The following is a 27,863-nucleotide window of genomic DNA, read 5'->3' as shown; positions in this document are numbered from 1 at the left end:
ATGGCCGTGTTTTGAGGGGTTTCTCACCCCCCCGCCCCTTCCCTCCCCCCCCCAGTCCCCCTCCCTCCGCCCTCGCACACAGGCAAACGTCAGTGTGAGAGGAAACCGTGGTTACATAGCTGAAATGTCTATTATTTTTCCCTTGGATTTGAATGAGCCCTTCTTTACTCGAACAGACCCCAAACTTTGGCCGCATTTTCTAAAGAATAGCCCTTCTCTTTACTTCACGTCTATATGATGACATGAAATGGTGTTATAAAGAGGACCTAACCCATGTCATGGAAAACTACAGTGTCCTTTTCTCTGATCATTCGTTTAAAAAAAAAAATAGACTGGCAGATTTCTTTCTATTTCTGATTGAGAACTCGAAGTCACAACCCAAGCTCGCCATTTCTTACTGAAATTCTGAATACAGTCTTTGTGCTTTTACTGACGTCATGAGTCTGATTGTACTAATATGCTTCTCGGGGCACAGCCTATAGAGCCGTTTCCTCCTCTGCCGTAAAGCATCAGGAGAATCATAGGCTTTTTGTTTTGATGCTGCATTCTCTAAGTAGAGAAGGTTTTATTGTTTCTTCTGGGCGCTTTGGGTCAGAAGCCCTAGCAGCTTCTCTGTTGGGAACTCATGGCATTTCAAGTGGTTTTTGATACAGAAATAGTATAAGTCATGTTTGACGCACCCGCCAGCGCCTGGGCTGAATGGGGATTGTGGCTGCGGCCTCGATAGTTGGTGCGGGCCAGGCCCGGGCACTGCCCAGCTGCCCCCCATCCCATCTCCCCGACGCTGAGCCCACTGGGCATGGGGAGCCCCCGCCTGGTCCCTCGCCCCCGCAAGTTCAGTGTCGGTTTCCGTTTCTCTCCGTCAGTGCAGCATCGTTTTCGGAGGTGAAGAAAGGGCGTAGCTGGTCATGGTGTATCTGCCGTAGGTAACGGATAGCTTTTCATCCCCTTTGCTTTTGACTTTCTTTCGTAGAAGAGTGAGGTTTTACACAAGCCTCAGTGGGGTGGACTAGGGCAGGACTTGTCTTCCTTCCAGCAGTGAGTCAAGGAGGATCGTGCTGAGAACAGCGATGCGCTCCGCTGAGGACCTGCCTGCACCCGGGCCCCCTCCGTTCACTCCAGGCGGGGGGCTTGTCTGCGGCCCCCGCCCCCCCGGGGCCCATCCACTCCGGTACCTGTGGGATGACTAACAACACGGACTGTGGGGGGAGGTGTTTCCTTCCACGGTTCCCTATGACTCCAGACTTGGAGGAGCCTCAGAAACGTTGTTGTGGACAGAATGAGCCTCCACCCTCCCGCCCCTTCCAGGCAGCCCCGTCCTGCCTGGCCCCTGAGCCACTCTGGGCCTGCAGCGCCCTCCCACCCTGCCCGGCGCTTCCCTGCCTGCGGCCAGCGCCCCATCTCTTTCACCCCCAGCACCCCGACGCCGGCCCCTCTGCCTCTAAGGCCCGGGCTCACCCGCCCCCCCACCCCAGGCCTGCAGGGACCGTCCAGGATGTGCAGATGCAGGCTCTGTGCTGTGAGGGGTGGTCTCGGCTCCTCCATTCTCCCCCAGCAACCCAGGACCCTCCACTGATGCCCGGACCCGTGGGTCCTGGCTTACCTGCCCCTCCTGTCTCAGAGATGCAGCCTCCGTGCAGACCCTTCCCCAGGCTTCCATCAGCCCCCTGCCCTCTGCTCTCCGGGTTCCCAGGGGGCCTGCTACAGGCTGGGCGGGGAGCTGCCCCCAAGCGCCCGGCACAGAGCGGGAGGCCCTGCACATCTCTTCAGTATCTGAACACATGTGTGGAGACGTTTGACCCCTCGTATTTTTGAAGTTGGTAAAAAGGCTCCCTTAGGAGTTGTTTTATGTTCAGTTTTTAAAGAGGTTAACTCCTGGACGTTTCTGATGGTCCTCCCGACCCCGTCTGTGAAAAATTAGAACTGGGGGGGGTGGTATGGAAAAATGGGTGGGTCTGGTGCTCCGAGTCTTAGGGACGGCCTTATTCCTACGTGATGTCTTAGGTCACCTGGGCATGTCTCGCAGGTGTGGGTCACACCTGACCACCCCGCCTTGGGCCAAACGAGATGATACCACTTAGGAAATGCAGGGCAGTATGATTATCTCATTAATTATCTCTGGCTATTAAGCTAAAAGATCGCTACCTGACCAGGCAAGCAGAGTGAGGGCCAAGTCGCCAGTCTGACCTCCGAGCACAGACCCAAACGTGCTCAATAAAACGGTCTCAGGATGACTCCATCAGTGACTGTGTGTTTATCCAGAAAGACAAAGTCGAGTTTATCATTAGAGAACAAAGGCCGACTAACCCGCGGACGTCTGCTGAGCAACGCACCTGTCACCGTGCTGGGCAGGTCCGCGGTTAATGGAGGAGACCTTTCTGAGGGCATCGGGGGACACAGAGGGGCCCGGGAGACCTGGTCACTCACGGTGACGACATTTCTCAGGAAGCTCAGGGCTGTCCCTGGTGGGAGCGCGATGACATACGCCCCCTGGAGAGAGAAAACGGGGAAGCCGGTTTCCTTCCAGACGTCAAGTCACTTTTCTCTTCCCTCCAGGCCTGTTTCCTGAGCTCTCCTCCCTGCCCTCCATGATGGTCGAGTCCTTGAAAGAAAGTCTGAAGCAAATGAGGAGAGATGTTGAGGTTTTATAAAACTGGTGGTGTTTAAACAGTTTTTCTGTTGTGCCGTATTTCATATTAAAAATGCTCATAAAAAGAAAAGAAAGGAAACTAATAAATTCCAGTCTTGTGTGGGGTGGGGGTGGGGGTGGGGGTGGGATAGCTTACCCCCGTTCCCTGGTCCTGCTCACAAACCGTTTCTTTGTGATTTTTCTTGCATAAATGTCAAATAAGAACCTTTTAATGCATCAAGCCTGACCCCCAACTAGAAAAAAATAAGTTCACTTACAAAGTTAGGGTGGCACTTCCGAGATTTGGGGGAAGAAGCGGAAGAGAAAAGTCAGCTGGTGTTTGTCCCGGCCTTGTTGGGGCTTCGAAGAGGAGAATTAGATAATTTTTGAAATGACTGAAAGTGAAAGTTTGTCCCCACGCCCTGCAGCCAGGGTCCAAGCCTTCCTGGGGGCCTCTGCCAGCTTAGCCCAGGCTGGGGGCTCAGGTGGGAGCCAGGGCTTGGTCCTGAGGGGGGGAGATGGTGACTCCAGTCATGGAGCCAGGGCCCTGCTCTGGCCCCAGCAGCACCCTCCCCTCCGCCAGGGTGCGCCCTGCCCTGCAGGTACCAGGCCGCGTTTCAGTCGAGGACACCACGGCTCGAGGAATCAGCTCAGGGGTTAGAACCTAGGGCTCCTGCCAGAGCCGAGCCTCTCCCCACCTTGCTTCACAGGGATGGCCAGTGTGGACCTGCTGCTTGGGCAGTGACCACAGGACTGCCCTGTTCCCAGGGGCGGGTCCTCTTACGACCGTTTCACCAGAATCTGTGAGCTGCAGAGCACAGACCTCCGCAGAAACTGGGTTACTTCTGGGTGCCGGGTCCCCGGGCCTTGGTCACTCAGGGTGACCCTGGGACAAGGTCGGGTGCGTAACGAGGCCTGACCTGCAGGGAGTCTGGGCAGAGACGCTGGGATGAGACCGTGCCAGGTGGCGATGGCTCTGAAGGTAAGGAACTGGTCCTTGGCGGCCCTTGTCTGTTGAGTCCGGGACCCACCTGGGCCCCCGTCTCCAGCGCCTGGGTCTGGTGCGAGTCGGCTGATGAAGGAGTGAGCCCAGAGCAGGCTGCCTGGGGAGCACTAAGATTTACGCCCAGCCATGGGCCTCTGTGCTGGGCGAGCAGAGCCCGGGGGCGCTCTCCTGCCCGGGGGAGGACTACAGGAGGCTTGACCTGGGAGGTGCCGTCACCTCGTCACCTTGTCACCTCAGCTCACAGCCAGTGCCTGCCACCCGCCCGTGCTTTTCAGATGCAAACCTGTCAAAAAGGATGACTCCCTTTGGGTTATGTTGCGACACCCACAATTTAAGACTTTCCTTCTGCATTCACTTTCTCACTTCAATTTGGTGTTGGTTTGGAAGCGTTAAGGTTGACTCCGCTTCTGCTTCCAGTCAGAACACTTGCAGCTCTGTTGGCAGTCCGCTGGTGCGGCGGAGAAACCCATCTTTTAGCGAGCTGTGGACGCACAGGCCTGCTGCGCCAGCTGGTGCGGGCAGGCCGGGGCCTTTCGTTGGCCGCAGTCGGTAAATGCGTTCTCCAGAGGGTGCTTGCCTCCCCGTGGAGAAGCGCTCCCCGTCCTGGGCATCTGCCTGGACCACTTCAGGGCACAGGCTGCTCTGTGGTCCCCGCACACGGCTCTCAGTGGCTGCATGGCAGGGAGAAGAAAAAGGCGGTTTGCTTCTCCGCATACGGATGTTGGGGCTCTTTGGAGACCTTTTCTTGCTTTTTCTCTTTGTTGACTTTCAAAAAAGATGTCAGAAAAGGCCACTGGGCTGCAGCGAGGTCCCCCGAGAGAGAGGGCCTCCCCGCAAGGAGGGAAGGGTGCAGGAGTGGGTGCCCTGGTCCCACCTCCCAGCCTTTGGCCCTGAGGGCTGGACCCCTCGACGGCCTCCGAGTCCTGCCCTTTGAGTCTGTGGGGCAGGAGTGGGGGACAAGGCATCCCAGACGTACGGTTGCCTTCTGCATACGGGCCCCGATGGTTGCAGTGGCTCTTTGGAAGGCAGCGATGGGGCTGGGGGCCAGGCCGCTGCAGTGACCGGCACTTCTCTGCTGTGTTCTCTCCTGCAGTGGATGTGGCCTCGGCTCTGCCTTTGCCGGTGGCCCCCCCGGCGGTGCCCATGGACCTGCGCCTGGACCACCAGTTCCCGCTGCCCGTGGCGGAGCCTGCGCTCCGGGAGCAGCAGCTGCAGCAGGAGCTCCTGGCCCTGAAGCAGAAGCAGCAGCTCCAGAGGCAGATCCTCATCGCTGAGTTCCAGAGGCAGCACGAGCAGCTGTCCCGGCAGCACGAGGCCCAGCTCCACGAGCACATCAAAGTAAGTGGCCGCTGGCTGCGCGGTCCCGTGGCTGAGGATCGGCCCAGAGGACCAGCCGGAGGGCTGAGATTCAGTCCCAGGACATTCCTTGCTGTGCCGTTAACACCAGTCACTAGACACCTGCATGTCCAGCACGGGCGCTGGCTGAGTGAATTGTGGCCCATGTGGCCTTTAGTGGGAAACAGCATTTAAAAGTCACGGTGTAGAAACACACTGAAAGTAGCATTTCATCCACATATATAAGATTTGTCCATAAATGGAAACATTACCAGCAAGAAGAAACACCAGAATATTAACGGTGATCATCTCTGGGTGGTGTGTTTATGCATCATCTTCACTGTCTTCTTGGGACTTGTCTGTCTTCTCTCCATTTTTCCTACTGACTTTTCATAGTCAGAGAAAGACAGTAATATTTTCTTTTAATTTAAATGGAATAAGAAAAAACTAACGTAGATCTTTTGGGGAACACTCACTCTCTGCATGTATATAATCTGACCCCAGATTTTAAAAGAAACACATACTGGGGATGCATAGCAAAGTCATGTTACGCAGTTGAGGGACCACTTACGACATCTGTGATCACAGCATGCTCTCACTGTATTTAGGACCGTGCAGGGCAACGATGTCCAATGGAATTAAGCAGGTATATATTACAGTTACATAGGTGATTTTACATTTTCTGTAGCCACCTTAAGACACCAGAAGAAACTGGCTGTGTAAGTTATGTTATCGCTAGGTAACAAATTACCTGAAAACCTAGCTACTGAAAAAAACACACGTGTGCTGTCTGGTTGCATCCCTGGGTCGGGTCCGGGAGCTGCCTTCCTGGTGGTTATGTCTCAGGATCTCTCAGGAGGTGCAGTCAAGCTGCCGGTCACGGCTGCGGTCTCATCTGAAGGGTGCTGGGGCTGCAGGGTCACTCCCAAGCTCACCTGCGTGGGCATAGGGAGGAGGCCATGGGTCCTCACCACCTGGGCCTCTAACAGCAGCTTCCCCAAAGTGAACATCCCAGATGCCAAGATCCAAGGGGCCAAGAAGGAGGCCTCCGTGTCTTCTTGCCTAATCTGAGAAGTGACACCCCCTCCTGCCTTATTCTACTGTCTCATAGATCAGCCCTCCCAGAGGGGCCCAGGCAAGGGGTGACCAGGGGGCAGGGATCTTTGGGGGCTGCTGGGAGCCTGGCTGCCAAAGTTAAATTAATGTGAAGACATTTTACTTAAGCTCCTACTTCTAAAATTGTTTTCACTCAAAATGCATAGAAACACTTGTGTTTGTCGTCAACTTTGGTGCACCATTGCAGATGAGACATGGAGAGCACGTCTCCGCCTGGCCCCACAGCGTTTCAGGTGCCCTGTGACCACATGTGGTTCGAGGCCACTTATGGGTTGGGCAGCAGGGATGTGGAGAATTGAAAGGCCATGCCCTCATGTTCCCCAGTTCTTCTGCAATGCCCTTTCCATGGAGACCAGCATGGCCCATGGGTGGACGTCACTCAGCCAGGCCTTGGCTTCTTCAGGTGTCAGCCACACCCAGACGGTCTTTGCCCTCTGGTGCCAGGGGGGAGCTGCCCCGAGGCCCTGGGTCTTGGCGGGTTTGATTGTTCCTCTGGGTTTTGTTGGTGTCGGGTTGTTGCTGCCTCTGCTGCTTCCCCTCTACTCCGTGGGGCTTCTGAGGTCGACGTTGGACAAACCAAGGAGGGAACACTTTCCAGAGCGGCTGGAAGTCCAGCCCCCATCGTTTTGCCTTTAGAATCCTGAGCAGGCGAGTGCTCCTGCCTATCAGAGGTCACCGGTCTCCATGGAGACTGGCCTCCAGCAGCCACGTGGTCCTCTACTTTTCAAATAAGCACTCTGGGGTTTGGGGTGGAGCGGTTGAGGGCCCTTCGTGGCTGTTGGGACTAGAGGGAGGCCCTGCGGGGACGCTGGTGTGCCCTGGACCTCGCCCGCCGGTGGGGAGGCCTGCACCTTGCTAGTGGTTGCTGCTCTGAGGTGCAGGGGGGACAGCGGTCCAGGCGCCAGGCCAGCCCCACCCGAGGCGTGTTTGGCAGCACCCACTTTTCAGGACGGTGGTGGGGAAGCCCCAGGCGGCCCGGGCCATGGTCCTGGCAGCGGGTGTCAACCCAGGTATCTGCCTTTCAGCACCGGCGAGAGCCCCCGCAGGCTGCCGCCCCTTCCCCACCCGGCAGGCTGCTACCTCCCCCTCAAGCACCGCCTCCCGCAGGCACCGCCTCCCCAAGCACCGCCCCCACAGGCTGCTATTGCCCCCACAGGCTCCGCCCCCACAGGCTCCGCCCCCACAGGCTGCTACTGCCCCCGCAGGCTCCGCCCCCACAGGCACCGCCCCCACAGGCTGCTACTGCCCCCGCAGGCTCCGCCCCCACAGGCTCCGCCCCCACAGGCTCCGCCCGCGCAGGCTGCGGTCTCATTTTGTCCTGGAGGTTGCAGCCTCTCATTTCTGTGCCTCCCAAACAACGATTTAAAAAACAAGCCCTGGGCTCCCTCACGTCCGGTGACCTTGCCGGCCCACGTGGGGTAGAGCTACTTCTCAGCATGTTTTTGAAGATCTGCCGTCACAGGCCTGTGTCTTTATGTCCTCTCAGAAGCCCGAGTGATGGCTGCGGGCTGGCTCTTCCCGGTCCTCTCGGATGGGTCCCCTTTTCCCGGCCCCATGGCGACCGGCGGGGCCCGTCTCTGCTCTTGGCCTCCGAGGAGAGCACCGTGTGTCCCCGAGGTCGCCATCCACCTGCCCCGACCTGGTGGCGCGCTTGCCACCCGCTCTGCGTGCGGCCCCCGCCTCTGCGCGCCGCAGCCCAGCGCGGCGCCTGGGTGACGAAGGGACCGGGCCGCGTGCTGGTTTGCACTTTTCCCCGCTTCCACTCCCCGCACACTTGTCCTCGGACAGCATGTGATGGCGGGATCCCGGCAAACTTGCCGGGGTGGATTTTTGTGCTCCTGGGATTAAGGAAGATGCTCATTGTTGACATTCTCGTGTATGTATGAGTTGAACCTGCAGGTTTTACAAGGAAAAAAAAGAGAAATAAACAAACCCCAGGTACGTGAGGGGTCAGCAGAGGCAGCACCAGGAAGCAGCAAACATCCAGACGCTCTGGTGCTGCCACCGCCTCTGGGTGAGACCCGGCTTCCCGCGGTCCGGCCTCTGCCCTCTGGGCCTGGCCTCCGCGGCCGGTTCCCTCCTCAGCTGGTGCTTCACGAGTTGTGCCACCTCTTCGGAGATGGAGGAGAGCGCCCCCAACCCCGAGTCCTCCCGACAGCGCCTGGTGCCTCGCAGCCTGGCGGGTGGGGGCTCCTCATGTCGGGCGTGCCCCCCCCCCCGACTCGCCGGCCGGACGCCCCAGGAGGCGATTGGAGCCCCGGAACCTGGCTCTGGGCTGGTTCTCAGCAGCGCAGGGAGCGCCTCCAGGTTCCGTGTTCTCCGCAGTTTAATCATTTGTTTGTTTTTCCATTTGCAGTGGAGATCTTCAGTCTGAAGCCGTTTAAACTGTGTGATCTGGCGTTCCCTCCGCCCGCGCTGCTGTGACGATTTAGGCCCTCCTCGTAGGCCGTGGTGCTGTTTGTGACAGTTGGCAGTGGTATTTGTCAGACAGATTTCTTGAGCGCACAATCTAATTAGTGTCGTTAAATCATCAGTGAATTTGAATAGGATTTTATAATTAAAAAGGGAATCGTTTTTGAAATGGAACTTCAGTTGTTAACCTCGGGTGCAGAAGGTCTCCCGTGAGGTTTCCACACTCAGTGTCACGCTTGTACAAGACAATTTCCTTGTTGGTCGTGATTCAGGGGCCCCGTCCCCGCTCCGTCCCTGCTCCGTCCTCGCTCTGTCCCGCACTGTGGGTTCTCTTCTCCCCGGAGCGGGGCCCAGGGAGCCTGGTCACCAAAGCCAAGGGCTGAGAGTGTGGTGCCACTGGGTGTCGCCAGGTGCTTGTGTTCAGAAAATTGTTGGCCGCTTCATCACCTGGGAGAGCGTAGCTGATCATCTGGCAAATGTAACATTACCGAGATTTGCCGCTTTGGGCGTTTGTTGTGCTGTTTAACTTTTAAAAACTTTCATCAGAGAAATTTGTTTCTAATGTATCTAATAGAAAGGTAGTGTGTCAACACAGAGAACCTGCCCTCGCTGCCCCCCACCCAGCTTCCCAGGCCACAGGTCTGTGCTGGCACGTGCTCCCTGTGTCTCCACGGCCAGCTTGGTCCCTGAGTCCTGGGTCCCTTGCGGTGACTTCCCACTTGGGGGAAGACTTGGCTTTCTCACCTCCCCCCCTCCATGCACCTGCTGCATCTTCGTGGTGCCCCCACACTGAGCCGCCTCCTAGTTAAAGAGCCCTTCAGGGGCTCCACCTTCATGGGGGGGGGGGCTGTTGCTTATGCCACGCAGTGACCGCGTGACCTTCCTGATACAGCTGTCGGCTTTCCCTGAGTCTGTCGTCTCCTCCCTCACCATTGGCTTAGTTCCCTGTGCCTGATGCAAACCCGGCCCCACAGTCTGAGAAACCTGTCAGCCCTTCTTGCTGTGGGGAGCGCCCCCGTGCAAGCCAGGACTCCTCGGCCACCTTGTTCTGGGTTCCAGCCTGCCATCCCTTCCCTTCCATCCACGGCAGTGATGTTCTTATAAACATGTGGCTTTTGCTGCTTTGCAAGCGCTTGTAATATTGTATTGGGAAGGAATTAGACATTCCCTTCACTGATGGGAAGTGCTGTGAACACTGAGCAGACATGGGATGTCGACCCTGGTGTCTGGGAGCCACCCCCAGAGCTTCCAGGTGGCAGCCGCAGTCTTCTCTGTTCGGGGTGATTCCTTTGCCCTTTGCTCTGCATCGTCCCCAGTGCTGAGGACACACCTGCTCTCCAGCCCTGCCTGCAGCCTTTGTTCTTGTGAATTTGTGTCTCTTAAAAAGTAGTTCCTCTCAGTGGGTTTTGGAGAGGAGCAGGGGTGAAAGCATGTTCACTCGGCCATGCTCACCCCGACGTCTGGCCTCCTCTTCAGCCGCTGGCTGACAGCATCCTCAGATCTCCCCCAGGGCCCCCTGCACCCCCAGAGGACACCTGTCTAGGTGAATGGCCCAAGCATCACGGGACAAGGAGGAGGAGGCCCGGGGCTGAGGGTGCCCGGCGCCTGCCCGGCAGGGAGGGAGCAGCAGCCTTTGCCTCCAGACAGTCGTTTTCACGGGGACCGCTTTCCTCCTGGTCTCTTTCTGATCGCAAAGTCCTTAATGTTAATTATTGAGTAACTGGAAATTACAAGGGAAATGTGACTCCAGTCCTGTTAGCTAAGGAGGCTGTTACATTTGGAGTGTATTCTTGTAATCTTAAATTATGTACGTTGTGTGTGTGTCGATAGTTGTATGGAATTGGGGTTATACTGATATGCGGTTTTTATTTAGCGTATTGTTAACATTTCCCTTTACCATCACATACGCTTCAGAAGTGTGGTTTTAATGGTTTCATGGTCTTACAGTGAGCCGTGATGAATTTAAATAACCACTGATGGTTGAGTGGCTGGACATCAAGGTCATATCCAGGTTTCCATCTGTTTTGAGCGTCCTTGTGTGTGTGGACCACATGCGTTTGTCTTAATAAAATAGAAGTGGTGTTGCAGACCCCAGATGAGTCCTTCTCCGAGGCCTTTGTTACCTGTCATCGTGTTTCTCTCCAAAAGCTACACTAGTCCTGAGCGTGCACCTGTCTGTCTCTCTCACGTGCACACACACGCGCAGGGGCTGAGAGCAGTAACGGCGGCACTTACTGACCCGGGCCGGGGCTGCCCGGGCCTCCTCATCCCGCCCGCGGTCTGGCCCGGGCCGGGGTGACCCCGGCCTCGCCCCTGCGCTGCCCGCAGACCGCCGAGTGGCTGAGCAGGGACGAACAAGTCAGACTTGTTCACATTGCGTTTGATTCTGTCCCACATGGTGTCTGCATGTCCTTGAGTGTGGTCACCCAGATTTCTACGTGCTGATTGCCTTTTTGCATTTTTTCTACTAATTACCATTTCCTGTGCTGTTTTCCTGTTGCAGTGCTGGTCTCTTTCTCATTGGTACATGAGCGTTCTTCATAAATTAAGGGCATTATTTCAGCGTCCGTCATATCTTGCCATTTGGCTATTAGTTGTGTTTATAATCTAATAGTTACCTACTTGGCCTGCCCTCGGGCATGAAGCAAAACGTGTTTCCAGACAGTGAAAAGTGCCACCTCTGTCCGTCAGCAGCGCGGACTTGTTTTCCCAGCCAAGTCTGTCTCTGGGCCTCTCTGCTCCGCGCAGGCAGGAGCCTTTCCCTGCGTCTCAGTGTCCGGTCATTTGGGGCCCATCCACACGTTATTCTCACTTTACATTTCCCTCAACCTGCCTCCAGGTGGACTTCTGTTGTCCTGGGTGAACCCCAGAATCATTTCTCATAAAGCCCCCCAAATGTTGTCTGCGAACTTACCAAAGCTGCAGCGAGTCAATAAATTAGCAGGAGGTCTACCAGCAACTTTCTGATATAAACGTTCTAATCCAGGAGCGTGGTCTGTGCTCTGAGGCTTCTGTCCTTATGAAAAGACCTGTTCTGCTTTCCTCGTGTGAGACCTGTGGATTTTATGTCTAATCATTCTTGGGTATTTCACGTAATTTTTTTTTTAATGAATAGAATGTGTTCCATTTTATTTTTGCCTTTTCTACTGTCAGTGTGAAGCTCTTGTTTCATTATCATTTGTAGCCCGTGCATAGGATTTTCCTGTTAGTCTTGAGGCGTTTGTGATCGGTGATGCTGTGTTCTCTAGGCAGACGGTGGTGTCCCCTGCAGGTTACAGCTGTTTAGCTGCGTGGACTAGGACGTCCGTAACCACACTGAGATCTCAAAAAGCTGCCGGTGACAGCACATGGGTGCGGCGTCCTGCCAGGACCACGGGCATGGCTGTGAGTGTGGCAAGGCTGGCCTGGGGTGTGGCCGGGGGTGCGGCCTCCCTGAAGGCTGGCTCTGGCACTGGGGTGCTGGGCAGAGCCCCGGGCCCCCCTCAGGGCTGTGTGGGCGCACCTTCTCCGGGCCAGTGACTGTGTTTCCTGCGGTGCTGAGTCCAGCAGCCTCACTGCGACTCAGGTAGTAAACAAGAGCAGGTGGCTCTCCAGGGACGGAAGGCCTTCCCAGGCCCGCATGCAGAGACCGGCCTCCCCACGGGGAAGCGGTGGTCTGCGGGTGCGGTGCTGGGCACCACTCTTCCGGCTCCCAGTGCTCGTCGGGACTGTGGTCGCTGTCACCACCCCTGAGTTTCCCTGCTTCCTTCGCAGCTGGGGATGCTCCCTCCCGATGCCGGAAGGGGCAGGAGGGTGGCCGAGGCTCCGCCTTCGTCCCCATCCGCATCCCGGGCTTCCGCGCATGGCTGGCCCTGCGCCTGCGCTCACTCCCACCTGGCGGAGCCCGGAGAGAAGTGGCTGCCCTCCCCTCCTTTTCTTTATGGAAAATGCATGATTTTAACTTCAGTCATCTTTTTTAAATTGTGGTAAAAGTCACGTAATATAAATTCATCATTTGGCCATTTTTAAGTGTACGATTCAGTGACATTTAGCACATTTACAGTATTGTGCAGCCGTCACCCCACCTGCCTCTAACAACGTGTTCCTCACCCGGGAGGAGTCCCCGCACCGCCGAGCAGCCCTGAACGGCCCGGCCTCCTGCCCCGGGACTTGCCCGTCTGGGAGACTTCATGTGAACGGAATCTCAGTGTGTTGTTTTTGCGTCCGGCTTCTTTCACTTGGCGTAACTTTCTCGAGGTTCTTCTGCACCGTGGTGCGTGTCAGCGCTGGCTTCCTCTCCAGGGCCGAGTGCTCCATTGTGTGCATGTGGCCCAGCTTGTTTGTCTGTTCATCTCTTGGTGGACGTGTGGGTCTTTCCACCTTGTGGTGCCTGTGCAGGTGCTGCAGTGACCGTGAGGGCACGAGTTTGGTTCGAGCCTCTTTTCCGCTCTTCTGGTGCACGCCTGGGAGTGGAGTGGCCGGGCCACGTGGTGGCTCCGTGTTTACCTCTTCCAGGAGCCACTAAACCCCTGACTCATGGTTTTATTGCAGTAAATATACAGAACCTAACGTTTACACCTCTAAGTGTCCAGCTCTGTGACATTAAGTACATTCACACCGTTGTGCCATTGTCACCGACATCCGTGTCTAGAATTTTTTCATTCTCAAAGTGAAGCTCTGTCCCAATAAATACTCACTCCCGACTCCCTCCCCAGCCCTGGCCCCCAGCATTCAGCCTTCTGTCTCTATGAATTCGACTACTCTGGGTGCATCACACAACGTCTGTCTGGACCAGCCCAGCCATGTTCAGTGTGGGTTTCATGATAAATTTCAGGGGTCTGGGTCGTCACGGTTGTGTGTCCCCACAGAGCACATGAAACAGGTGGTGTCGTCTTGCAGGCACAGCCCTCACCACGTGGCTCTGTTGTTAGACCCTCTGTGCGCGCACCAGCGTCCTTCTCCATAGCACCGTCACCCTGCAAGTACAGGAGAGACTCGTCCAGAACCAGGGCGCCACTGCTGCTGCCCTTCCCCTGGCTGGCCACATGCCTGCACTGGGGACCCCCTGAACCCCGACTTTCCTCTTAGTTACGTAGCTGATTTGACATATGTATATAAAGTGCTCAAGTGTCTAAAAACAAATCAAATGGGTGAGAACCAGGTTGGCCCTGTCTTTGCGAGAGTACCCACGTGCCGCGTGTCAGACGCTCCCGTCCGGGGGGAAGTTAACGAGCGCCGTGTGATTCTCTGACGTTCACCGTGCTCCGGAGCCAGGGCGGCAGGCAGGTCTGTCTTTGGGCGGTTCTAGAATATGGACCTTTGAGGATGGATCTGATGGTTAAGTTGAACCCAGAAGTGGTTGACCTCTAATTTAACCATGAGCCATTCTGTTGTGTTTCTAACAAGAAAGGCAGAAGTGAGCTGGAGCCGTGAACCACCTCTAAACCGCTAAGAGACCAAATTTGGGGGTGACTAAGCACAGGGGGTCCCCTCCCGCAGGAATGCCCTGGGGAGGCACGTCCTCGATGCACATTGTTCTCTCCGAGTGTCAGGGCTTGGGGTCCCTCTGGGCTTCTGGAAGCTTATCTCTTGCACTTGGGCACTAATGCCTCTGGGAAGGTTGTGCAGAGGGCAGACTCAGACGTGTATGCAGAGGGGGCGTGGCTGTGGCTGGCGTGCCCCAGGCCTGGCGAGGAACCACAGGGCAGGTGTGGGGAGGCCCCGAATGCAGGACTGACCCCCTCACACACCGGGGTACGCCTGGCCTGTCAGACTCCTTCTGCAGCACACGCTTCCCCTACCCCCACCCCAGGACTTACCTGTTCTGATCAGCTGTTCTCACCAGCCCTTCTTACACTTGTTAACGAAACTTTCAGCCCAGCGGTGGCTTTTTGTCAATTTTTCATAGTTACTTGGGGGTCTTTGCTGTGACTGGGACTCCACCATAGAGAGAAAATACGTGTCTTCAGTCTGAGGGTGTGCTTCTGGGAGCTGTTTTAGACAGACCCTGTCCCGCCGGCACCAGGACCCTGTGGTCCGCTGGGACAGAGCCCGGGGATGCCCAGCTGGGAGCTGGCGGGGCCCCCCACATTCCCGACATCAGCCGGCGCCCCCACGGTGGCTCCAAAGTGGCTGGAGTCGGCTGCACCCCGTGCCTCTGGGGCCGCGGCACCCTTTCCACGCCAGCGCAGTGACGCGGCAACCCGTCCTGACCCATTTGCCAGCAGGTGCCGTCCCAGAGGTGGGGGCCCCTTTTCCACGGTTCCTGCCCGAGAACCAGACTGCAGTGTCATCCTTGGTGTAGGTTTGGGACACTTGCAGTTATTTTCTCAGAAAAAAATCCCTTCGTGTGAGAAAACACTGTGCATGTTACACGTTTTAAAGCATCTTGCCGCGGTGCCCTCCGGCAGAGTTCACACCTCCTCCAGAGGCAAATTCAGCACAGACCTTCCCTTCCCCGAGCCTCATGGGGCATCTCCAGCCTAAGGGGTGAAAAATAAAACCTATTTCCATGCTTTTAATTTGCACGTCCTTTTTTACTGGTAAGGCTCAACGTGTGTGTGCGCGCGCGCAAAATATTTTAGTGTGCCCTGTGCTGTCTCCATGGACAGGGTAGAGTTTTACGAGCTGTTTAGTTGAAAGTGGAACACTTTTCCTAGTAGGAAAAAAGGTAAGATTGAAAGGGAGCCTGGTTTTATGGCGCTGGGGCCGGGCTGTGGTGGTTCCTCTGTCACCCGTCCCAGGAGCTGAATGGGTGTTGTCTGGGGCCCCGGCTTCTGGGTCACCTGAGGCAACTGTTAGTGCGCCTGCAGGACGCACGGAGGTGGTTGTAGCCCTGGGACCTGCGACCTGGGACAGCTCGTGGCCACGTGCTGCGTCAGCCCTGAGCCTGTCTGTGCCTGATTAACACGTTTGCAGTCAGGAATGGCTCATAAACCCGGCACCTTGGGTTTCTAGGAAGTGGCTTCTGGGCAGGCGGATGGCCTTGTGTGACTGCCGTCCGGGGGCACTGCTGGCCACCCCAGGTGTCGTGCTGGGCCCTGCTTTTCCTTTGCCGCCTGACGTTCTGGAGCACGAGAGCGCCGTGCTCTGTAAGGTGCCGGCTCGCCTTTGGTGGCGCCGTCTGCACTGCAGCCTGCCTGTGGTTCCTAGGGCTTTTTGTGTCTTTCCCAAGGTCACAGCTGCAGAAGTTTGTTCCACAAAGAAAACCTTGCCTTGCATTGACTGGCGATGTGGTTTCTTCTTCTTCCTCCTCACTGGCTCTTGTTGTTAAATACGCTGCCTCTGGTCCGGCCCAGGACCCTCCCGGGCTTGCTTAGACACCTAAGCCGACTGCAGAGAGAAGATGGGGGTCAGACGCCGTCTGGGTCTTTGGTCCGCCTGGAGCCCCCAGGGAAAGTGTCTCCAGGCAGCTGTGAGCCCGAGGAGGGGAGGAGCCAGGACTCCCTGCAAAGGCAGACAACCCTCCACTGTCTCGTGGGGACGCAGCTTCCAAGGCACCCTGCCTGGGCAACTGGACTTCTTAACGGCCATAATGTCAGCAGTGCGTATCCGTAGCATCCTGGGGCCTGGGGGGTCAGTCTTTGAGCAGCGCCGTAAGCAAGCCCTGTCCTGATTAAGCGCGGTGGTGCTCTGTGACTTCATCGCACTTGACTGCTGCCAGCTTGCCACTGTGGGTCACTGCCCTCAGGACTGAGGAGAGGTGCTGGCCGGCTGGGGGCCGGGAGGCCTCTCTCGTCCCCTGGCCAGTGGGTGGGTAGCCGTCCCCGGGGCTGCCCTTCAGCAGGGCAGGGTTTTATTTTAGTTCACTTTTTAAGGTAAAAATCCGGTTGGGTTTCCACTTGAACATTTGTCATTAAATTCCGAAGCCAGAATCAGAGAAGCTGAGTTCTGGGGATCTGAATTTTGATTCTGAGCCCAGTGTTGGCTTGAAAGTAAATTCAATATTACTCTTGGTTAGATGAATATGATCTGTTATTTTTGTTTTTTTTTCCCTTAGAAAAACTAGGTAGTAGACATATATCGTATTTTAAATTGCTCGTGATAGTTTTTCAGTCTGCAGAACAGTCCTCCCTCCACGGAACAGTCCTGACCCTCGCGCGCTAGTGAGGTGCTCATTGCAGAGAGCTCTGAGGACTTTGCCCAAGACTGACATCAGCACAGCTCGAGGTCTCATTTTCTGTGGCCTGAGCCCTGCATGGAGCGGTGCGCACTCACTCCCCTGGGGCCGACCGAGGACGCGTCACCTGGGACCGGCGGGCGTCCCTTGCCTTGCAGCCCTCCCTCATTTTCCAGAGCGTGGCGTGTGGAGTCTCTCCGTCAGAGGTCGAGAGTCAGGCCTGGAGGGCATTGAGACCTTGTGAGGGAGCGTGTGTCCTCACTGCCTTCGGTTCTGTGGACTGTAGCACGCGGGTTGTCATCTGCAATCCAGCAACGTGTCGCGTCCGTGTAACGTAAGACGATGTCGCCGTGACGCCGCGGGGCACTTGGGGCATCAAAGGCGTCCTTGCTAATTGCTACTTTCACGAAAACTCCAGGACAGTATTGTTTTCCTGGGAGTTTTGTCGTCCTGTGAACGTTAATCACCAGTATCTGGGTGGTTGTTTCCAGTCTCTTTGTAATGATAATTGAAAAATCGCACTTTCCTTCTGGGTCCTGGCTGAAAGGTAAATACTGTGAGGCTCTCTTAAGTGAATGTCTGCCCGCACCTCGTTTACACATGAAATGCCGAGGGAGCGGTTAAAAGGGAACTGGGGCTCGAGGTAGGCGACTGGGGTGTAGGTGACACCCAGAGGCCCTGCCCTTCACAGCAAGATCTGTTGTTCACGACACATGGGGGCTCCTGACCTGAGTGACACCAGGAAGCCCTGAGTTGTCCGTCTCCGAGAACTGGCAGTGCAGGGGATCCCAGAGCCGCTGGCGTTGGCCCGGTGACACCCGGTGAAGGCTTTTACCATGGATGCAGCCGTGGGGCCCTTGGGCAGCAGTCTCTGAATTCATTCTGATCGACAAACGTTTCTTCTGCCTGAGTGCCTTCCTGGGTGTGGGGCCCTGATCCGCGGGGGAGTGAGCGGAGCCGTCCACGGTGCGGCTCTTGGAACGAGACAAATGACAAGGGACACGTTTTATCCCCACTTCTCTCACTCTCTTGTCCCCAGGGTGCAATTTGGTTTTCCTCTTAAAAGATAAGAAAACTCACTGTTTTGAAATTATTGGCAAAGTCCCTGAGCTGGTCTTCCAGACACGACAGTGATGCCAGTTTGAAGGGGCCGAGGCCCTGCTCAGGTCACACCAAATGGTATTGTCTGCTGGCCACAGTCCCTGCAGAATTCAGAAGCCAGTTTGGAGATTTACTCTTGGGGTTCAGCTACCCAGAAAGCCCTGTGGAACGTCCTTCCTATCCCCCAGTTCCTGTAAACCAGCTGTTTGGAAGGTAGTAACTTTTCCATAGAAAGTTCTTAGAAGTGACACCCAGGACCCCTCAGGTGGGTGCTGAGCGGGGTGCCCATTGCTGGTGGCCCCTCCCCCGCACACTGCTGCACGATATGGTCTATGGGCACCTGGCCCTCAGTCCTGGGCACCTGGGTCCCCCAGCGTCTCCCATGGCGGGTGGGTGCTGCTGGGTAGGGTCTGGACACACACCTTTGTGCTGCCTGCTGTCCTGGGCACCAGCGGACGCACGCCTCTCCCCCCCCCCGCGCTGTTTTGGGGCTGAGCTACAATGCCTCGCTGGCCGTTCTGCCCCCATGGTCCCGGCTGGAGAAGGGAACCCTTGGCGAAAGGCAGGAGGTGGCGGCGTTTGTGGACAGGGCTGCAGTCCTGCTGTGTGTGCCAGCACAGGGGTGGCCACAGGTGTGACCCACCCCCCAGGCTCCGTCCTGTGGGGCTGTGCTGGCTCCCGCTGCAGCAGGGCCTGGAGGCCGGGCGGCCGGGCTGCCGGCTGTGCTGACTGTGGAGGCGGCCCAGGTGGGCTGGCGGGGCCGCGAGGGGGTCCCTGGGAGGCCGCAGGGCAGGTCCGGCGGGGCACGCCGCCCGCGGGTTGGGTGTGTGGACCTGCACCTCAGCCCCGCCCGCACCAGCCTTTGTCAGATGCTCATTCGTTGTCATGGACGGCCTCTTCTCGGGTCTGGCTGGACGGCGTTTTCCCCAGGCAGCGCGGCCACGCCGGCGCCGTGGGCTTTGTTTAGAGAGTGAAAGGGGAGACCTTGCACCTTCCGCGTTTTCTCAATTGATGGTTTTTTCTTTAACGTTTTCAGTGTAACGTGATCGAGACCCAACCCAAGTCACAGATGAGAGGGTGGCGTTGCATCTTTAATAGGAAGGAATGCTCAGCTGTCTGGAATCCTGTCTCCTTTTTGGGGGGCGTGTTTATTTTTTATTTTGAATTTACTGTGTGACGTCTAGGCAGCGTACAGTGTCGGGTCACTTTCTGGGGTGCAGCGCAATGTCTCAGTCATATGTGTCCATACACGTTCTTGTTCATCGTCTCTTTCGCTGTAAGTTACTACAGGACATTGAGAATAGCTCCCTGGGCCGCGCGGTGGGACCTTGCTGTTCGTCTGTTTTACATACTGTAGTTACCCCTGCAGGCCTCTAGCTCCCGGTGTATCCCTTCCTGCCCGCTTCCCTTGGCGACAGTAAGTTTGTTTCCTGTGTCTGTGAGCTGCACCATACGACGTCAGTCATACGTAGAATCTGAAAAAAAAGAAAAAGACGCGAATGGCGTTATTCACACACTAAAGTCCTGTTTCCTTACTTTCCGTGCTGCTCTAGCTGTTGGCAGAACCTGGGCAACTTCCAGACTGTGGAGATGGCGGAAGGCGGTCAGGGGAGGGGGGCCAGGCAGCCAGGGGTGGCCTGTGGTGGGGGCTGCTCGCTCCTCTCCCTGCGGTCCCTTGGCTGGGGAGAGGCTCTGCCCGGGCCTCGCCTGCAGCCCGGACCCTCCCCGGCAGTGAGGTGGCTCCAGGCAGTGACCTAGGAGCTGGAGGTGGGCACAGCAGGAGCCTGGTGCCGGCCCGGCTCTGCTTCCAGGGACGAGAGTTTGGAGATGTTCCTGGATACACACTGCCCGCTCCCAGGCTGCTGGCACACACGTGCACACGCGTGCACACACACACGCTCACGTAGATGGCTCGTGTGTCTCCGTGTAGACTGTTTTCTTGGGTGCAGGGGACCCTTCGAAAGCTGGGCAGCCTCCCCCACCTGCCCCTTGGGGAGCCCTGGGCAGCGGTGTGCCCTGTGTCCCTCATCCTTCACCCCTGAGCCCCTTCATCTTCTCTCAGGGCACAACGCTGTCCTCATAGAACAGCTGGAGAAGAGGAGGGGAGGCCGTGAGAGGCACCTGCAGCGTCCTGGGTGGGGAGCCCTTCAGGCCGAGGCCCTGACCCACCGGCCACTCGGCGCCTGGGTCTCCTCTTCAGAGTGTCGCGCTTTATGCTTCGTGCTGCAGGACTTCGGGTCAGCGGGCTCCTCGGGATCTGACCTGTCTGCCCCCCACCACCCCGTCAGCATGGGGCTTTTTTGCTTGTTTTGTGCCCATCGTGTGTTTCCAGGCACCTGCGGTTTCTTCTTTTTCTTGGCGAGGTGGGTCTCTAGCGTCCAGACACGCACTTCTGCTGCGGTGCTGACGTCCGGGGGGCATCTGAGGTGCGTCAGGCGGGGCTGTCGCGAGCACAGTGCCCGGCACAGGCCCACACAGGGCTTTGCACGGGTCCTTCCTGGGAGTGGGGTTGGTGGGTCCTGGTGGGTGAGGGCCAAGCAGTTTTCAGAGTGGTTACATGGCGCCTCAGAAAGACATTCCCAGCTCATGAGACTGCGAACGTCTTCGCGTGTGTTTTCCTCCAGCAGCTCAGCCTCTCATTTTCATGGTCAGCATCCTGTGGTTCGGAGACTTCCTGGAGCAGCCCTGCTTCCTGCACGGACCACAGCACCCTCTCCTTAGAGATGCTGGCCGGGCCGGGGAGCGCGGAGGCTGATCCCTGCTGGCCTTCATGTGTGTGTCTGCCCAGGGTTCCCGTTGGGAGCGAGGCCCTGACTCTCTGTCTCCTCCTTCCCTGCTCGCAGCAACAGCAGGAGCTGCTGGCCATGAAGCACCAGCAGGAGCTGCTGGAGCATCAGCGGAAGCTGGAGCGACACCGCCAGGAGCAGGAGCTGGAGAAGCAGCACCGGGAGCAGAAGCTGCAGCAGCTCAAGAACAAGGAGAAAGGAAAAGAGAGTGAGTGTGTGGGCGGGGGTGTGGGGGGCTGTGATGGGCACAGCAGGGTAGGGACAGGGCGCCTGGGCTCCCCGGGGCACCCCCGCGGGGCTGTGTGCAGTGCCCCAGCTTCAGTGCTAGTCCGGCTTTGCCTTCGTGTGGGGGCTGCAGGGGCACTTGGTGCGACTTGTGGTTTGACTTAAGCCTTTGAAAGACTATTCAGCAGCTCCTAGTGGACTTAAAAGATGCTAAAAACCATGAGGCGTCCCAGAAGCATCTGATCTTCAGCTGTGAGTTCAGATCCTAACTTTAACCCTAACTTTTTCAAAGTCCTGTTTTGGGAGCGTCTGCCCGGTGTTATTAGCTTGTAGGACCACTGAATGGAGACGCAATGACCCACATTTGGGTTATATACATGCCCTTTGACCCTAGGTTTTGCTTTCCACAGTGGCTGCGCTCGTGTGAAGACCAGCGTGGTCTGTTACCTGCCGGGAGACCCCTGGCCTGACCCAAGCCGGAGGCTCTTCTGCATACTGTTCCCCCTTCAAAAGCTGCACAGAATGTCCCGTGTCTGCCCGGGCAGAGGCCGCAGCCGCCTGTGCTTCCCGCGCAGCCGCCGGACAAAGAGCGGGGCTCGCACGGTGCCTGGGGAGGGTGGGTCCAGCACCGCCCGTCTCCCGGAGGCTGCGGCGTCCCTCCCGTGTCCCTGGGCCTCTTTGTTTCGACAGTTTGCTCCTCCCAGTGATACACCCGGGACCTGATCGGGGTGAGCTCGCGCCCACACCCCCAGGCTCTACAGTTTCCACCAAAGCCCTCAGCTCAGTGAACTCACTTGTTTCCCATTAATGCTGAGAATAAGCCAGGACGTGATGGCCTGACTATAGAGCAATTTACTCTTTTAATGCTCAGGTGTAAAAATAGACGTTTCTGCACATTTTACCAACACATATTAACCTCAAAAGCCTCAAACCCTTTATCCTCGACTACTGAGAATGGTGCCACCCGTACGAGTCATTTTAACACGCCTCTGTTTAAATTTTCACCTTTATGTGCATGAGATACAGCTTAGGACGTACTGAAGATTTTTGTAGGTCTGTTATTTGAGATGGCTTACGAATCTTTTTTATTGGGGTGTGCCCCACATGCAGAAAGCACACGGTCTCCAGTGTGCACATCCCTGTGTAGCCGCCACCCAGCAGAGCGCCCGGGCCAGGGCAGGAGCCGCCTCCAGGCCCCCGTGCCCGGAGGCCATGCCACCTGACCGCTGACACCCCGACACCAAGGGTAACTTTGCTTTTCACCTTGATGTGAGCCAACTCGTCCTCACATGGGTTTTCACACTTTGGTTCCTCCACCCGGCGTCGTGCTGTGAAGCCTGTCCTCCCGGTGTGCGGCTCGTCCACTGTCCTGCTGCGTGTGGCCCCCGAGGGGGTTCGTCCCCTCTGGTCGGTGGGTGTGGGGTGGCTTCTGGTCGGAGCTCCTGCAGGTGATGCTGTAGCCCCGGGCGCGGCTCTGGAGCAGGCGGGGTGGGCGTGAGGAGGCGCGGCCGGCGCGCGGGGCGCCCTGGCGGGCGGTTCCCAGGGCGGTTGTGCCGCTCCTGAGAGTCCCCACTGCCAGCGTCCCCCCGGCACTCGCTGCCGGCGGCACTTTCGTCTCCGCCCTGGGGCTGCAGCGCGTCCCGGAGCGCAGGGCGCCTCGGCCAGGTTCCCCGTGCTGCTGCCCTTCCTGGGAGGCCCTTGTTCAGGCTTCCTGCCCGCTCTTCTGCTGAGACGTCTTCCTTCTTCTTGGTTTGGAGTCGTTCTCTTTGTGCTTAGGAGTCGAGCACCTTGTGGGTGTGGTGTGTCTCCAGGGTCTTCCTCCCCTCTGCCCTCTGCCCGGTCCCTCTCCTAACGGTGCCTTGGGAACAGCAGAGACTCAGTCCTAATGCCGCCGCATTTGTCAGTCTTAGCTCAGTCAGGATAGAGTGTAATTAATCTGTATTATGTCTCTATTATTTTGTACATTTTATAAATGATCCCTTTGAAAGAGAATATTATTTTTCCTAAAAGTACGTAGCTAATTTATCCTCATTTTCAGTTTATCTGTTTGTACGTTCTTAGTAATTGTTTCTAAACATAAAATTAATAGCTTTTGTAATTAGTTACCACAGCATTTTGCTGTTAAAATAATCAATATACTTTAAACATAGTTTTACTTGGACTCTCTAAGAGTTTCAACGTAGAAAGCACGTCAGGAGAGGTTCTGTTCCACAGGAGACCTAAATTTTGTACCAACAGTTGAAAGTTGTCACTAAATCTGAACGGTATACGTGGTCACATCACAACAGTTAGACAAGAGACAGCTCGCAGGCTCGCTGATCACCCACCGTCGAGATTCCAGGATGAGGACGGAGGCCGTCAGGGGAAGCAGAATGGCAGGTCTGGGCTGCCCACTGCAGAGCCCTCCCCGGGCGCCTGGGAGGACCAGATGCCGCTGCCCGTGGGGTGGGGTGACTGCTAAAATGGAAGGCGGCACCCGCTGCCCCGTGGGCCCTTGAGTGCCGGTGGGGTGGGGTGGGCTGGCGGGGTAGACAGTGCCCGTCACACTCACCACTCTCACTGCCCAGCCGGCCAGCTACAGTCACACCCCTCCGCCCCCCGCCGGTCTGGTCCTCTCCGCCACGCATTCTGCTCTGAGGGCGCGGCCGGGGTGCGGACACGTCCAGGCCTGCAGCAGGTGGTGTCAGGGGCCCCCAGCTGTCCTGACGCCCTGACCTGGCGTGGAGGGTGGGCGCCCTCGTTTTCATTTCTAAAACTCCAGGGACGACTCTGAGGTGCAGGAGAACCAGGTCTAGGTGGGCGCCCTTGCCCCAGGTCAGGAGGCTGAGCGTCCCAGCCGCTCCGTGGCCTCCGTCCTGTGTCCCCCACGTGGGTGCCACCTTCCGTTTTATCAGTCACCCACAGGCAGCAGCGTCCGGTCCCCACAGGCGCCCTGGGAGGGGCTCTGCTGCGGGCAGGACGGCGTGGGGAGTGGGGAGCAGAGCCCAGGTGCGCCTGCTGCGCTGCACCCGCCTGGCCTGCGACGCGGGCCCTGCCCCCGCCCGCCCTCTCTCCCTGGCCTGGACCTCTGTGTGTCCTAGGCTTGTTTCTCTTTGGAGCGGGGAAATGGTTGTTCATCAGAGGGTGGAGGTCTAGGTGATGGGGGCCGGCGGGCTGATGGGCGCCCCACTCACCAGCTGCTCGGTATAGCAGGTCTAGAGTTCCTCCGAGTTTCCCAGAAACTTCCAGTAAAAACGTCTCCAGCCTCACGAGGTTTGGAACGACTTGACTTCAGCAAGCGCTGCAGGCCTGTTTAAGGTCGGAAGCACTTCTGGCCCTGCCTGCCGAGCAGCCCCTTAGCCAAGACATCGGGATGTCCCTGCCTCCCTCCCGGCTGGTCGCAGCGCTGCCCCGGTGGCCGCAGTCCGTGCGTTTGGGCCGCCTGGCTTCGGTGTTAACAACAAACTGTGCTAGGTCGGGCGTTCGGCCTCAGGGCGCGGTCTTGCAAACAGGCACTGGGCGGTTGGCGCGCCATGCCTGGGGCTCTGCGTGCGTGGGGCTGGCCGGAGTCCTCCCACAGGAGGTGCAGCGTAGGGGGCGTTGCGGGCAACACACATGACATTGAGCATCTCCAGCTTTTAAGCATTTAAAGGTACAGGGCAAGGCTTCTGTTTTTCAGTTCCTTGGTTTTTTTCTTTTAACGAAGTTCTTCTTGAATTTTTAGTTAAAAGTTTTGTTACACTTATCAACATTTCCTGTGCCTTTTAAATAATTTTAGTATTTTAAATAATTTAAACATTGTAAATAATTTTGTCTTTTACTTACTGACAGCAGTTACTGCTATTAATTTGATAGAAGAGTGAATTCTTGGAATTCGTGCTCTCACCTTACTCAGCAAGAATGGACGATCAGTTACGTTCTATTTAGATGAGCTGTGTTTCAGAATCCAAGATGTGCTGTTGTAAAATTTATGTTAAAAGGAAAAATCCGATGAAAGGCAAGTCTACCCTCTGAGCAGTTTGGAACTAACACAACTATGTATATTTTTTCCCGTTTATATACATTCACCGTCATTCACAAGCGCAGCGTGGTTGGGAATCAGGGCCCATCTCGTAAGGGAAGTCGTGCACTTTGTTTAAAACGATGGCTCAAAGAGCCGGAGTTCAAGGATGAAGCGTCCGACTGTGAGAGCGATCGCCTGCCCTGCTGGGCGGCGTCCCTTCCGCAGAGGCGACAGCCTGGCAGAAGCAGGGCTGCGACTGTGACGCAGGGTGTGTCCTGGTCCCTCCCGTGGCCCGAAGGCGCTTTGTGTCCTTGACTCGCCCCGGACCCCACCAGCTGGCTCCGTGCAGGTACCTCGTACTTCCTCTGTCAACTCTGTCAAACGAGTGACTGATAATCAACGTGAATTAATTTTTTAAAGTGAAAATTAGAAACGTTTGGTGTCCATTTCCTGAAGGTGTTTTATTGATTCTGGAGCTTCCATTTCACGAGGGGAGATCTGGTGGGAGATGAGAGTACAGCTAGCACCCGAGGACAAGGATCAGCCTCTTCCCTTTTGAAGTCCCTCCAATTGAGGTCATCTTGTGCGTCCGGAAGTCTGGGTTCGGGGAGCTGGGTTTGTTTCCCTCTGACTCAGGGAGAGCCTGGTGAGGTGCCCCTCTCACCCTGGAGCTGGCCGAGGGCCATGGTGTCCTGACAGCCTGGGCAGGTGCCCCAAAGGGACCTCAGCCCTGCCAGGGGCCGGCCCACGTCCCTCCCGGCCGGCAGCTGCCCCCTCCACGTCTTGCTGCCTTGCCCGTCACGGGCTCCGTCACACGCCCCACCTGCTGGGCTGGGGAGTGTGTCCTTGTCCCTCCTGGGGACAGGAGCCTGTGGTGCGAGCCCAGGGTGTGGCTGAAGCAGGGGGATCGGAGTGTTTCTCTGCGTGGCCCCGGGGGCCACTCTGCAGAGGGAAGTGGACCCCCGGGAACAGGTACTTCCTGAGAGCGTCGGTGCTGTCTCCTGGGAGGCCCAGGGGAACGTCAAGTCCTGCTCGAGAACTCTGCCTCCTGTCCTGCTTTGCATCCTTGAGTCCTTCCGTCCTTTTGGAAGGACCTGAGGGTCAGCTCCTCGGACAGGCTGTCCAGGTCATGGTCCTCCTCATGCACCTCGTCCGGTCCCTGCCCTGCCAGCAGCCCTGGAGGGAAACACCAGAGTCCCTCATTTTGCCCCCAGTTCTCCCTGCAGTGGGGTTGGACTCACCTGCACACTCACGCACGCTGTGTCCCCTCTGTGTCCCTGGCTCCCTGCCTCCCACCCCAAGTTCCTGGTTGTCGGGCACTTTGTGTCCAGACACGGCAACCCTCTGCGTGGTATTCGGTTGTCCCTGGGGCTGGGTGCCCTTCAAGCATGCCAAGTGGCTGCAGGTCGCACACGTTGCACACAGATTTCAGTGTCTCTGTGAGGGTGTAATTTTCAGGCGGGAAAGGCAGTTAGGCCAGAGGTGTTTAGGAGTGTCCACGTCCAGCCTGGGTGCCCTCAGAGGGGACCGAGAGGCGTGCTCAGAAGCGGAGGTGCAACCTTCAGTCATGTCCCACCCCCAGTCTGGTCACTCCTCCCGTGGGCCCTTTGCGCTGGGTGTCGTGGGGTCTGTAAGCCCGGGTCTGGGCAGCTCTGCCCTGTGGCTGGCGCACCCTACACACTCAACATCATGTAACTCCCGGAGCTCAGGCAGCATCTCTGCTCGAGTGATGATGGGTGGCTTCCTCAGGTGCTGAGAAGTCTTGAGACAGACGCCCGTGTGTCCCAGGGACCCTTCTTGACGCGCTGTCCCCATGCTCCCCTGGTTGCCCCCGTTCAGGTCCCCCTGCAGCTGTCAGGGGCCTGTGCCCAGGGGGTTCGTTCCGCAGGACCCTAGTCTGTGACGCACGGAAGTCATCGTGAAACAGCCACCGGGGAGGCTGCCTTCCACGCAGGCCTGTTTCCAGCCAGACAGAAATTCAATCTGTGAATGATGACAGGTATATCTGGAATGTGATAAAGGTGGCAGGAAAGATATTTCGCTAATGGTGTTAACAATTTACGAGCAATTCATCAAAGTGTCCGTGGAGTCTCTTACACCAAAGTCCACTTCATGCACATCAGAATGAAATGTGAAAAAACAGACAGCGGAATGAATGACAGTCCAACTGCAGAAAAACAAGGGTAAGATGAAACTGATTATTTCCCGAACTAGTGGAAAGATACATTTCAAAGCTTTCAGGAAATGGGGGGGAAAGTCAACGGCAAAACATGAACAGACGCCACAGCAACCAGCGTGTGAACATCTGAACTAGGAATCAGCCCAGTCTCCTCCCTCCCGTGTCGAGGAACACCCACCTCGCAGCCGCGTGTTTCTCCTGCCGTTTTCCGCACACACGGAGCACTTGACGTCCGATCCTGCTGCTCACCCGACGTGTGGTTTCCCCACAACAGGCAGTTCTCTGCGTCACCGGGTGGGTGTCCTACCACGTAATTCTGACACGACCTGCCCAGAGGAAGCATCGGATCTCGCAGGTTCAGGGCTCAGTTCTGTGAGAAGACGGACGGACAGATGAGGACGTCTGCAGGGCGAGGTCCGGGAGGGTCCGAGCGAGGGAGCCTCTGTCTCGGTGGAGTCGCGGTCCCCCTCCCAGCTTGGACGTGCGCACCGACCTGCGAGCCCTGAGCCCGGCACAGCTGGGGTTGTGTGGAGGCCTCCTCGCGTCGGCGTGATCGTTTGCCAAGTCCACTCCCCCTCCCCCCTCCGGAGGATGGGGTGGAGTGGGGAGCTCCCAGCTTCCCCTCCCGGCTCAGTCCTCCTGGTGGCCAGCCTCGCGGGAGCCATCCTGGACCCCGCCCGGTGTTCTCACCACTTGGGAAATTACACACGTTTTAGGAGCTCTGTGCCTGAAGGGACAAACATTTTCTATTATCTCAGCACCAGAATATAATCCACATTTCAAAAGGAAACAGAGACCAGGGCAAACCTTGCACGCACAAGCAGAATGTCGAGCCGGGAGCCAGGAGGTTTAAATGTGCCAGGCTCGCATGTGGTGGCTCACAATAAATGTATTACTGTAAAAAAGCCACACACACCAAAGGGTACACCTATAAAAGCCTACGCACAGACCCACGGTACCACCACCACACCACACGCAGCGCAGGGAGGCTCTG

The 27,863-nt window shown here is 57.0% G+C and overlaps 1 protein-coding gene across 10 annotated transcripts in view; it reads left to right on the top strand.

Annotated features, from left to right (window-relative positions):
* HDAC4 (histone deacetylase 4) overlaps nucleotides 1-27,863 on the top strand; it is a 270,948-nt gene that overhangs the window by 161,108 nt on the left and 81,977 nt on the right. For 9 of the 10 annotated variants that reach the window (XM_074364630.1, XM_074364632.1, XM_074364631.1 and 6 more), the window contains 2 exons: nucleotides 4,729-4,973; nucleotides 20,541-20,691. In XM_074364630.1, the coding sequence (XP_074220731.1) occupies nucleotides 4,729-4,973; nucleotides 20,541-20,691 (396 nt within the window). Of the gene's footprint in view, nucleotides 1-2,828; nucleotides 3,612-4,728; nucleotides 4,974-20,540; nucleotides 20,692-27,863 lie in introns of those variants that run through there. The other variant, XM_074364637.1, reaches the window with a different exon arrangement.

The sequence above is a fragment of the Camelus bactrianus genome, chromosome 5 (genome assembly GCF_048773025.1).
Source record: "Camelus bactrianus isolate YW-2024 breed Bactrian camel chromosome 5, ASM4877302v1, whole genome shotgun sequence".
Classification (NCBI taxonomy): domain Eukaryota; kingdom Metazoa; phylum Chordata; class Mammalia; order Artiodactyla; family Camelidae; genus Camelus; species Camelus bactrianus.
The sequence above is the reverse complement of the archived record's forward strand: the minus strand, read 5'-3'. Positions and strand labels throughout refer to the sequence as shown.